General features: G+C 43.9%; 1 protein-coding gene across 1 annotated transcript in view; it reads left to right on the top strand.

The window, feature by feature from the left end:
* Positions 1–12,114, top strand: part of DHX8 (DEAH-box helicase 8) — a 28,755-nt gene extending 16,641 nt beyond the window's left edge. The window contains exons 15-23 of the mRNA XM_040245217.1: positions 324–534; positions 912–1,093; positions 3,316–3,456; positions 6,460–6,615; positions 8,939–9,076; positions 9,548–9,676; positions 9,852–10,048; positions 10,530–10,709; positions 11,402–12,114. Coding sequence (XP_040101151.1) covers positions 324–534; positions 912–1,093; positions 3,316–3,456; positions 6,460–6,615; positions 8,939–9,076; positions 9,548–9,676; positions 9,852–10,048; positions 10,530–10,709; positions 11,402–11,621 — 1,554 coding nt within the window. The 3' untranslated portion in view covers positions 11,622–12,114. The remainder of the gene's footprint in view (positions 1–323; positions 535–911; positions 1,094–3,315; positions 3,457–6,459; positions 6,616–8,938; positions 9,077–9,547; positions 9,677–9,851; positions 10,049–10,529; positions 10,710–11,401) is intronic.
* Positions 12,115–12,255: the final 141 nt, after the last annotated feature.

Genomic DNA, 12,255 nt, shown 5'->3' with positions numbered 1-12,255 from the left:
TTTAGCTGTGCAGGGTCTTTAGTTGCTGCATGTGGGCTTTCTCAAGTTGCAGAGAGCAGGGGCTGTTCTCTAGTTGTGGTGCGGGGCTTCTCATTGCAGTGGCTCCTCTTGGTGGAGCACGGGCTCTAGTTGTTGTGGTGCATGGGCTTAGTTGCTCTGCGGCATGTGGGATCTTCCCGGACCAGGGATTGAACCCATTTCTTCTGCATTGGCAGGAGGATTCCTAACCACTAGACCACCAGGAAAGCCTGGGAATTGAATTTGAGTACCTGTGCCTTTTTGGGGCAGTCTTTTTTAGTAAGCTGCATTGCATTTCCCTTTAGACGGTTCAGAAACGGCAGGACATGAAACTGATTGTCACCTCAGCCACCTTGGATGCTGTGAAGTTTTCTCAGTACTTCTATGAAGCTCCCATCTTTACCATCCCAGGTCGAACATACCCAGTGGAAATATTGTACACAAAGGAACCTGAAACCGATTATCTAGATGCCAGCTTGATCACAGTCATGCAGATCCACTTAACAGAACCACCGGGTAAGGGGGAAAAGAGCATTTTTCCTCTTAGGCCAAAAGTCCTGATGTGGGTATTTTTGCTCATTTTTTTAAAAAATGCCTTTTAAATATTGGTTGGTCTATAGGTCTCAGGTTTGCATGTTTGAAGTGGGATAAAAATATAAATAATAGTATGCAGGGTATAAATGCATCTATTTAAACATAGACAGAAATTTTTTAAAAATTTAAAAAACCAAAACAACGAACAGAATAAACATGGATAGAGGAAAACCTCTTAATTTGTTAGAGATCAGAATATGAGAGTGTTTTCCACCTTTTGGAGTTCTGTGAATGTCAGTGTGGCCTTTGTATAGAACACACACCGAGGAAGTCAGTTCATGCTCCTGCTCTCCTCTTAGGTGATATCCTGGTCTTCCTGACTGGTCAGGAAGAGATCGATACTGCTTGCGAGATCCTGTATGAAAGAATGAAATCCCTGGGGCCTGATGTTCCAGAGCTGATTATCCTTCCAGTGTACTCTGCTCTCCCCAGTGAGATGCAGACCAGAATCTTTGACCCAGCTCCACCTGGCAGCAGAAAGGTAACACAGGCGCTTGTGTTCTGAAACCACGTGGTGTATGCAACTGTTGCTGACGGGGATTGCTTATGGTGTATGTGAGTCTTGTGTATTATATTTTAGGAAGTAGTCCAAACAGTTTGTTAAGGAATGAGGGTCTTGTATGTGATCCCTGCTCTTCTTCCTCCCTTTGCTTTCATTTGACAGGTGGTTTTTTGAGCATTTCCCAGACTTTGGGGTAGACACAGGCCTGCCATCTGAGGACAGGCTTCTGTCTTGCTGTGGAACATCCACCAGTAGACAGGCTTTTACCATAGAGTGTGACAGTGCTACTGGTGTGCTGGGTCCCCAGAGGGGGAGCACCCGGCCCAGTGTTCTTACTGGAAGTTAGAATCTAAGCTAGTCCTGAAGAACATGCGGGTGTTCACCTAGACGAGATGAGCAGGACAACATGCATTCCAAGTCAACAGAACAGGCCCTCCTAGCCAGGAGCTGTGAGGGTTTTCAGGGAGATGTGTAGTTCCAGCAGCTGGAATTGACTGTGTGAGTATGTGTGAGACAGTGGGAAAGGAGACAGATGGATTTTACCTAATAGCTTTATTGAGATGTATAATTTACATACTGAACAATTACCCCTTTAAAGCATAAAATTCAGTGTATATTAGTATAGTCGCAGAATTTTTTTAGTATATTCACAGAATTGTGCGGTCATGAATTACCATTATTAATCATTCATCACTAACCATTAATCACTACAACTTAATTTTTAGAACAAATTCATCATCCCCAAAAGAGACCCTTTTGAAATCATCCCCCATTCACCCCTCTGCTCAACCCCTGGGAACCACTTTCTGTCTCTGGATTCACCTGTTCTGGACATGTCATATAAATGGAGTCATTATAATTTGTGGTCCTTGGGGACTAGCTTCTTTCACTTAGTGTGTTTTCAAGATTCATCCATGTTGTAGCATGTATAAGCGCTTCATTTCTTTTTACTGTTGAAGAATACTCTGTTGTAGAACAGAATGTACCACATTTTGTTTATCCATTCATCAGTTGATGGACATTTGGATTGTTTCCACCTTTTGGCTGTTATGAATAACGTGGCTATGAACATTTGTTTACAAGTTTTTGTGTGGACATATGTTTTCTTTTCTCTTGAGTACATACCTAGGAATAGAAGACAGATGGATTTTCTTTTTTAATTGAAACACAGTTGATGTACAACATTATGTTAGTTTCAGGGGCACTACAAAGTGATTTGACATTTGCATACATTATAAAATGATCACCAGAATGAATCTGGTAACCATCTGGAAGACAGATGGATCTGAATAACATTGAAGAGTTAGAATGGTCAAGACATGGTGGGTGCCTGGAGATTTAGGGAAGGGCAGTGGGGAGAAGTCAGGAGTGACTACCAGGTTTCTGGCTCAGGCTGCTAGGTGGAAGATGGTGCTGAGGAGGCAAATGAAGAGGAGCAGGTTTGAGAGGAAAACGGTGACTCTTACTCTATTCCTGGTGATTGTGCTGCTCTCCACGGGGGAGTTCTCTGGCAGGTAGAAGCCTTTCAGGGCCAGTAAAATGCTGGCATGAGGTGAGATGTTCTGGTGCCTCCTGGCAATGATTTTTCCAAGCAATTGTGTTTTATTGTCTGAACCTTTGGGTGGAAGAAGAGTGGCAGTACCAGGCTGAGACCAGTCATCTAGATCACATGTGCCACTTTTTACACACAAATTGTGAAATTGCTCTGCTGCCTCGTGGTTCATTTTATAATCAGAAAAAAAAAAGTCTCCCTCTTGTTCCACATACACAAACAGCTCATTTTGTAGTAGAGATGTCCCTGTGGGGGAAGGAAAATCTCATTTTGCGCTGGCACATGTGATACCAGGAAATCTCCGCCTTCCCAGGGTGCTAGAAAATTAAAATTGTAGTAATCAGCATTGGATCTAGAAAATGAGGGATGTAGCCATTTGCACAAATGAAATTGGCTTTGATTGGCCATTGCTTTTTCCTGTTCCACTTCTCTCAGGTACCACTCCCTCCCCAGCCTAACACTTAAGATGAAGGCACCTCCCCTTCCACCCATTTGGGGCCAAACAGAGATTAAGTGCTCTCTAACCATCTAAAGAGAGGGAGAGAGCTGCACAAGCTCTTTGGAAAGATGTCCGAGTTCAGAAGTCTCATTTCACACCTCAGGACTGAGACTGGGCAGTTCATTCCAACTATGTTCCTCTTGCCTGCAGGTCGTGATTGCCACCAACATTGCAGAGACATCGCTGACTATTGATGGCATTTACTATGTGGTGGACCCTGGATTCGTGAAGCAGAAGGTATACAATTCTAAGACAGGGATTGACCAGCTCGTGGTGACTCCTATTTCTCAGGTAGGACAATTTCTTCTGGCAGCTTTTCTGAAAATCCTGGTTAGGGCTTTTCTGACATTTTTTATGGTTTTGTATTTTGAACTTTATTGTTTTAAGATACTGGCTTCTTTGTTGAGATACAGGAGATTTTGTGTTGTTTGTTTTTAATCTTCAGAATAGTGTTTCAACATTAAAAAAAACCCCATAAAACTGGAACTTAAAAAAGAAATTTAATCTTAGTACCCTTGATTATCTTAAGAATATTATTTTTAAAAATATTGTACTTAGCCACAAATATCTGAGATAGTAATAATTCAAGAAATGATAGTGTTTGTTTGGTAATTATGGAACAGTTTCCTGCCTGAATTATATTTTTAAATGAATATCCTGATCATCCTTTTTGAAGGAAGTTTGGCCCCAATGTATCTGAAATTTAAAAGTTCATTTCTTGAACCTAACAGTTCTGCTTCTGGAAGTAAATCTGAAAGTTAGAAATGATTGAACTCATATCCAAAGATAATGGAAAAGGATGTTCATGAAGCATTATTTGTACTAGAGGGAACCTGGGAAAATTCTAAATTAGCTCTGAAAGGGAAGTAGTTTAATAAAGTATGGTAAATTCATGCCATAGAATGTTATGTGGCATTAACATAGTGGTGTGTATCTATATTTAATGACATAAGCACATAACTATGATATATTATTTGAAAAAAGTGAGCTACAAAATAGCATGAGTAGTATAATCCAGTTTTTGTTTAAAAATAGATGGTACGTGCCTGTGCACAGCGTATGTGAACGTACCTGCAATTGAAAGCGTCGAGTAGGCAAAATGTTAGACAAGGTTCTTTCTTGGTGGTGGTGCTGCTGGTTTCTATGCTGATGGGTAAAGCACATTTTCTTCCCTACACTTTTATATACTGTCTTAATATTCTATAAAAGGCATGTATTACTCTTATAATCTATAATTCCATAAGGTTATTTTCATTTTGAAACTTAAGTAATAATAGCTAACACTTGCAGGGTACTTCCTGTGTGCCAGGCACTGTCCCAGGTACTTTCACGCACATGAACTCATTACATTCTCAGTTGATCTTTTGTGGTAGATGTTATTATTATTCTTATCTCACAAGTGAGACTGAGGGCCAGAGGGGTTAAGTGACTTGCCTAAGGTCACATAGCTGGTAGAGCCAGGATTTAAACCTGGACAAGGGAGTTCCCTGGTGGTCGTGGTTAAGACTGCATTTTTAATGCAGGGGGCACGGATTCAATCCCTGCTCGGGGAACTAAGATCCCATATGTCTGCTGTGCGTGCGTGCATGCATGTGTATGTGCTCACTCGCTTCAGCCGTGTCCGACTCTGTGACCCCATGGACTGTAGCCCACCAGGCTCCTTTGTCCAAGGGATTCTCCAGGCAGGAATACTAGAGTGGGTTGCCATGCCCTCCTCAAGGGGATCTTCCCAACCTGAACCCATGTTTCCTGAGTCCCCCTGCATTGCAGACAGATTACCCACTGAGCTACCTGGGAAGCCATGCCTGCTGTGGGATGTGGCCCAAAAAGAAAAGAAAAAGAAATTAAACTTGGGGCAGAAGGCAATGGCACCCCACTCCAATACTCTTGCCTGGAAAATCCCATAGACTGAGGAGCCTGGTAGGCTGCAGTCCAGGGGGTCGCAAAGAGTTGGACTGACTCAGCAACTTCACTTTCACTTTTCACTTTTATATATTGAAGAAGGAAATGGCAACCCACTCCAGTGTTCTTGCCTGGAGAATCCCAGGTACTGGGGAGCCTGGTGGGCTGCCGTCTGTGGGATCGCACAGAGTCGGACACGACTGAAGTGACTTAGCAGCAGCAGCAGCAGCAGTGGTCCCAGCATGTGTGTTTTGTACCAGTTCTTCTGGGGGTCATACATGCACCTCGCAGTGATGGAGAAATTATTTATATCTGCCCTCCATAATTTGAGAAACATCTGTAGAATGTTGTGGAATCTGATTGCTGCCTCTCTCTGAGTGGGTAGTGACCTCTCATACTCTTATCTTTTGGTTGGAGCTGGCATAGAAATTTGTAAACCCTGATACTATTTATAAGACAGATGGTTTTGTCAGAAAATGGCCCTCTCCAGATTGCTATTCACTGGTTTCCTAGCAACCTAGGGCTAACCTACATATTGTTTTTAATTTTAAAAATTAGTGCCCCTCTCCCCTGAGTACAGAAGTAATATAACATTATTTTGAAAATTGCCCATAGTCCTGTTGCCACCAACCACTGTCTTCATTATGATGTTTTTTCTTGTCCATCTTTTCTCATGTTTATTTTAGATTGCAATTTTAATAGTGTAGTAAGTATGTGGGTTTTGATTCATATTTAACTTTCCTGATAATTAAGGTAATATATGTTCATTATTGGATATTTATTAAAGAAAATAGAACTCATCTACAAGACTAGCATCAGAGTTAGCCAAAGTTAACATTTTAGGGTATTTTTTCCTAGTTTTTTATTTTTGATAGTTTGTATATTTACATTAAGGTTAAAAAAAATAAAATTAGTATTGTTGGGCAACTTGCTTTTTCACCTCTGTGAATGAACCTATTCATCTATCATTGAGCATCTCAAAAAGTTGATTTTTAAAACAGCTGCAGAGTCATTCACTGGTGTGATTACATTATATTTATTCAGTTCACTTATATTTTTGGTTATGGTGGAAGGTGGGTTTTGTCATTTGGTTTTATGCTTTCTTATTATGTTGTGCCACACTAGTTTGAAGGTATATTTCTGTGATCTTTACAGTATTTCTTCTGTTCACTTGCTTATATTAATATTTGGCCTCACTTGACCAGAGTTCCCTGAGTGGGGATGATTAAGAGCGGTGGTAGGAACTCTTGGAAATAGTCCTAGAGGAAGTGGTGAATAAACCTCATTTTAGGTTTTGCCCCGTTGCAAAGTGCCCCCCTTTCTACGGATTTCCTGGGTGAAGCCATTAAGGAATGTTTAACAGATCTGATATTTTTATTCCCACCCCTCTAGGCTCAGGCAAAGCAACGAGCTGGCAGAGCTGGGAGAACAGGCCCAGGGAAGTGTTACAGGCTGTACACAGAACGTGCCTACCGAGATGAAATGCTGACCACCAACGTGCCAGAAATTCAGAGAACCAACTTAGCAAGCACAGTGCTCTCGCTCAAGGTAGAAATCACTGTCTTGTTAGAATGGGCTGGTGGAGCAGTCCAATTCTATGGCCTTAGTGAATGGATCTCAGTTTTATGAATCTTGTTAAATACTTCAGTAACCTTATGGAACCCGTCCCTTTGGGTACAAGGCAAATGGCTGTGATAACAGCCTCTCCACCGCGGGTCTGGGGCTAAATTGGCGTGTGTGCTGTGATGTTTCTTTTCTTGCCATCATAACCAGCAGGATATTTGGTTATAAAAGATTTTAGTTAGGAGCATTATCTTTCTAACAGGATATTAGAAAAATCGAGCCAGTGCCAAACTGTGGACAAACTCACTTCCCTCAACCCTTTAACTTTCATATCCAATTCTATTCTTTTAAAACGGAAGCAAAACCCCCTATCCAAAAGCTTTGCAAGGGAACAACGGTTAGTACAGGTTTCAGACTGGCCCCCTGGGGCTGGGTTTCATTCTAAATCACTGCTCTTCCTCTCTCAGTCCCCAGTGAGAACCTTCAGTCTCTCTTGGCAGGGGGAGCCGCATGAGTAATTTCCCAAATGATGGCACCCCTACCCAGCGCCGCCCCCCGACTCCAGTGCTGCCCTGGAGCCCTGGCACTTTACTAATGCACAGTGTTCTGTTATAATTTATTATTCATTCCCTGTATGAAAGGCTAAAACAGAGCTTCAGAGGAAAAACAAAAAGCCTGCTCCAGTCTCTGAAGTGAGAACAGAGAGGCATCTGTGGCTCAAAGTTCTGCTCTGAGCTGTGTGTCTTTGGTGAATTTACCTGCTCGGCTCTCTGCTCTGTATTCTCCTCTCAAAGCGGGGCGCTGTTAATAGTCTCTCCTGTGAAGATAAATGAGATAGTGCAGGTAAAGGCACTTGGCACAACACTTACTGATTGCTAACATAATTCCTTGTTGTTCTTATTCATACAGTAAGCAGTTATTGAACACCTGCTGGGTTTATGGTTGCCATCACTTCTGTGGAAAAGAAACAGAAAGCTTAGGTCCTGCCTTTATACACATTTGGATAATGCCCCATTTGTTTCTTTTATTCATCAGATTAGCTAACAGATGTATCAAATGCCTGCTCCATGGCAGGCAGGCGATTGCATGTGGTTTTGTGTGTCACCATGGTGAACTCTGAGAGCAGGGACCCTATCTTAGTCCTCTTTATATCCCTCCCACCTAACATGGCACACAGGGCACTTTCTAGATACACAGGAGATATTATGTATGCAGGAGACAGGGCAAGCTGGGTTTTTTTTTATTATGATAAAATATATAACACATTATCATTGTAATCTTTTAAAATGTCTAGTTCAGTGGCACTAAGTACATTCACAGTGTTGAGCAGCCGTCACTACTATCCATTTCCAGAACTTTTGGATCATCCCAAACTGAAGCTCTGTACTCATTTAGCTAAACTATCACCTTCCCCCTCCCTCCTGCCCCTGGTAACCAAATTACTTGCTGTCTCTATGAATCTGCCTAGCCTAGGTACCTCAGATAAAAGGAATCACACATATTTGTCCTTTTGATCTGGCTTATTTTACTTGTTGTTTTCAAGGTTCATCATGCTGTAGCATGTATTAGAATTTCATTTGTTTTTAAGGGTGAGTAACGTTCCATTGTATGTATATACAGTGTTTTGTTTATCCATTCATCTGTTGATGGACTTTTGGGTGGTTTCTACCTTTTAGCTATTGCTAGTAATGTTCCTGTGAACATTAATGTACAAGTATTTGTCCTGAGTCCCTTCTTTCATTTCTTTTGAGTGTATACCTAGAAGTGGAATTCGTGGATCACCTGGTAACTCTGTGTTTAACTTATTGGTGAATCACCAAGCAGCCGCACCGTTTTATTCCCATCAGCAATGTATGAGGATTCCTGTTTCTCCATATCTTGCCAACACTTACTATTTTCTTTCTTAAATTATAGCTGTTGCCATCCTAAAGGGTATGAAGTGGTATTTCATGGTGGTTTTGATTTGCATTTCCCTGATTACTAGTTATATTGAGCATCTTTTCTTGTGTTTGTTCCCATTTTTATATATCTTTGGAGACATGTCTCCCTTTCCCCATTAAAAAATTTTTGTCTTTTGGTTCTTGAGCTGTATATTCTGAGAGTATTTTTTAAAATATTTCCCAAGAAAGTATGTGTTTTCTAACAGTCTTGAGGTTTGTGTGACCCAGCCCTGCTAATCGCTCTGGTAGCTTCTCTGGTAGCTTCCTAACTGCAGTTGAAGAAATAAGAAGGTGACAAGTAGTCTCCCTCCATGTGAACACTGGTGAGGCTGACCCTGCCATCTACACATTGTTCCCTTCTATTCTAGGCCATGGGCATCAATGACCTGCTGTCCTTTGACTTCATGGATGCCCCACCAATGGAAACCTTGATCACAGCCATGGAGCAGCTGTACACGCTGGGGGCCCTGGACGACGAGGGCCTGCTTACTCGCCTGGGCCGCAGGGTAGGGGACAGCCCTAAGCCTCTGGTGCTTTGGGGAAGATTCCCCGGCTAGCCTTCCATTCTTTCTGTTCTGTATAAAAAATTAAGCTCTGAAGCCCTGGATAAGCTTTGACTAGAATTCTGCATGCCTATGTTTAACCTGGATTTTCCACTATTACTTGAAACTATTTCTTCTTTACAGAAAAAGAAATTCTATCCAACTAATCTTACCTCATGATATGTAATTGAGTTTAGCCTTTGAAAAGATGTCTATAAAATTCCCACCTACCCCAAGAGTAGTTATAATCTTGGTCATATACATTTTGTTGAAATTTATTTGGGAAATTAAAAAAAATTTTTTTTCTGATAGAGCGAGGCATCCCCCATTATCATGCTTGGGTGAATTTCCTGCGGTCTGTTACCCCACTCTGACCCAGGACTCCAGGTGGGTCTTCCCCAGGGTCATAATTGTAGTTTCTTCTTCTCCCTCTAGATGGCAGAGTTCCCTCTGGAGCCAATGCTGTGCAAAATGCTGATCATGTCTGTGCATCTGGGCTGCAGTGAGGAAATGCTGACCATTGTGTCCATGCTGTCTGTGCAGAACGTCTTCTACAGGCCCAAAGTAAGGAGTGCAAGCCTGTGTTCAAGCAGGGGTCAGGGGAAGTTGGGTGAAGTCAGCCCGTTGCCACCCGAGCGCTTAATGCGCACACTTGATTGGGCCATGGAGGGTGTCCCGGCACTGCTGGGTGTTCAGTCAGTAGCTTGGGTGGGAATGAGCTTCTCCCCACTGCTTGCAGGATAAACAAGCCCTTGCAGATCAGAAGAAGGCCAAATTCCACCAGACCGAAGGGGACCACCTCACCCTGCTGGCCGTGTACAACTCTTGGAAGAACAACAAGTTCTCCAACCCATGGTGCTATGAGAACTTTATCCAGGCTCGTTCTCTGCGCCGGGCCCAGGACATTCGCAAGCAGATGTTGGGCATAATGGACAGGTAACACCTGGTGACTTCTGTTCAAGTTGAGTCTCCCTGAATGCCGTGCCGTGTACATGTGTCTCTGCATGTATCTGTGAAGCTGCAGGCACCTGTATTCTTGCTCGGCACATAAAACTCTTTTCCTCCAGCTTTTCCATTTCTGTTGTACTCCTTCTCAGGTGAGGATGGGGCTGAGAGTCACTTTAGGAAGTTCCTAAGAGGAAGATGATATATTAGTTGTTGAAAATGCTCTTTGTTTACAGCATCTGTGACATATTAGTTGGGTTGAATTATAACCCAGGCAAAGTGTCTGGCTCTTGTGGCATCCATCTCACCCACTTTGTCGAGCTGGTGCACTTAGGACTGGAAGGAGGGTCCTAGTGCCGAAATCCGGGGGCCCCACGAGGCAGGTGTTGGGTACTGTTATTCTGGAACGTAGAACCTCAGAAAGCAGAGTAGTCTCCCATCTTTGTCCTCTCTTGACTTATTCTCCTGCAAGACACAAGCTGGATGTGGTGTCCTGTGGTAAGTCCACAGTCCGAGTGCAGAAGGCCATCTGCAGTGGATTCTTCCGGAACGCTGCCAAAAAAGACCCACAGGAGGGTTACCGGACACTGATCGACCAGCAAGTGGTCTACATCCATCCGTCCAGTGCTCTCTTCAACAGGCAGCCCGAATGGTAGGTGGACAGAGAGAGCTGGGGAATCAATTGGCCCTTTGTGTTTGTGTCCCCACTCTCACCCAGCACTTCCTAACGTTGCTTATGTTGCTAGAGCAGCAGAAGCCTGAATTAGACACGATATCAGGACCTTTTGAGAGAAATAAAATCACAGGGGTATGAGCTAGGAAGGATCTCAGAGATCTAGTGAGGTGATTAAATTTTTATTTTTTCAAATAGTATTTTTAAAAAATTGAAATCTTACCCACCTTAACATAAAACTGATTTAAAACTACTGTGCCACCATGGTGGTAGAAGAGAGCTGGAGACACAGAGCCTGGCCTGCTTGGCTTTCCCCATTCCCATGCGGCAGCCTCCAGGTCCTCTTCAGGGTCCTGGAGTTCTGTGGACGCAGCCCAGGAAACCACCCTCACACTTCACGGAGCAGGAAACAGGTCCAGAGAAGGAATGTGATTGGCTCTGTGTCACTTAACTCATTGGAACTGGCAGCTTTCTTGTGGTGAGAGGTGTGCAGACACTTTAGTATTGGGGTGTGGCTGTCATAAACAGAGACTCCAGTCTCCTCAGAGTTCAGGTCAGAGAGGTAAGAGGGTCAAATGCAAGCTCAGCTGAGGCCCGCCAGGGACCATGGTGACTTGACCATGGAGCAGGTCCTATATTGGAGGCTTGAACTCTCTCTCTGGCCCCCTTAGGGTGGTGTATCATGAGCTGGTGCTGACTACGAAGGAGTACATGCGTGAGGTCACCACCATCGACCCCCGGTGGCTTGTGGAGTTTGCACCAGCCTTCTTCAAGGTCTCTGACCCGACCAAGCTAAGCAAGCAGAAGAAGCAGCAACGGCTGGAACCCTTGTACAACCGCTATGAGGAGCCCAATGCTTGGAGAATATCCCGAGCCTTCCGGCGGCGCTGAAAGGCAAGAATCTGTTGGCCTGACCTGCAACCCTGGGCCAGGGCTCAGCCTCGCTCTTATTGATGAGAAGCTGGTCCTGGGGATACAGCTGTCTGGTGGCTGAATATCTCAACTGGGCATTTCCTAAACTTGACTCTCCTTCCTTCCCTGGTGGTAAAATAGAAACAGGGGTTTACACCTGGTGTGATCAGAGCCTCCAGGCCCCACCACCCCAAGGTGGGGCCAACAGGGCTCACACCTGACATGGGGTACACACTGCATCATCTCCAAGTAAGGGGAAACTTCTGCAGCTCTCGGATGGGAAAGGGGAGCCAAGAGCGTGTGCTTCGTGGACTCAGTGAGGGCCCTGAGGCCCTGGCTGGTACTCTGTAGAGGAGGGAGCCATGACGCTCACCCAAAGTGTTGGCCTCCCCCTCCTTCATACCCCTGTCCATCCCCTGTCCTTTTGTTTAACCTCCTGCAAATATTTATTTTCATAAGGAAACAAAAATGGTTCTCTGTGGCTGTTGCTTTCAGCTGAAAGGTTAGGCTGTTGGCCTGGGCTGAAGGTGGGGAGATTTAGTATCTGAGGCTTCAGTGGAGAGTCCCCTGAAACCAGAGTCTGAGGCTCTTTGGGCTGAAGGGTGATGCACAC

Source organism: Oryx dammah, unplaced genomic scaffold, assembly GCF_014754425.2.
Source record: "Oryx dammah isolate SB20612 unplaced genomic scaffold, SCBI_Odam_1.1 HiC_scaffold_8, whole genome shotgun sequence".
NCBI lineage: Eukaryota > Metazoa > Chordata > Mammalia > Artiodactyla > Bovidae > Oryx > Oryx dammah.
Note: the sequence above shows the minus strand (reverse complement) of the source record. Positions and strands in the feature narration are given on the sequence as shown.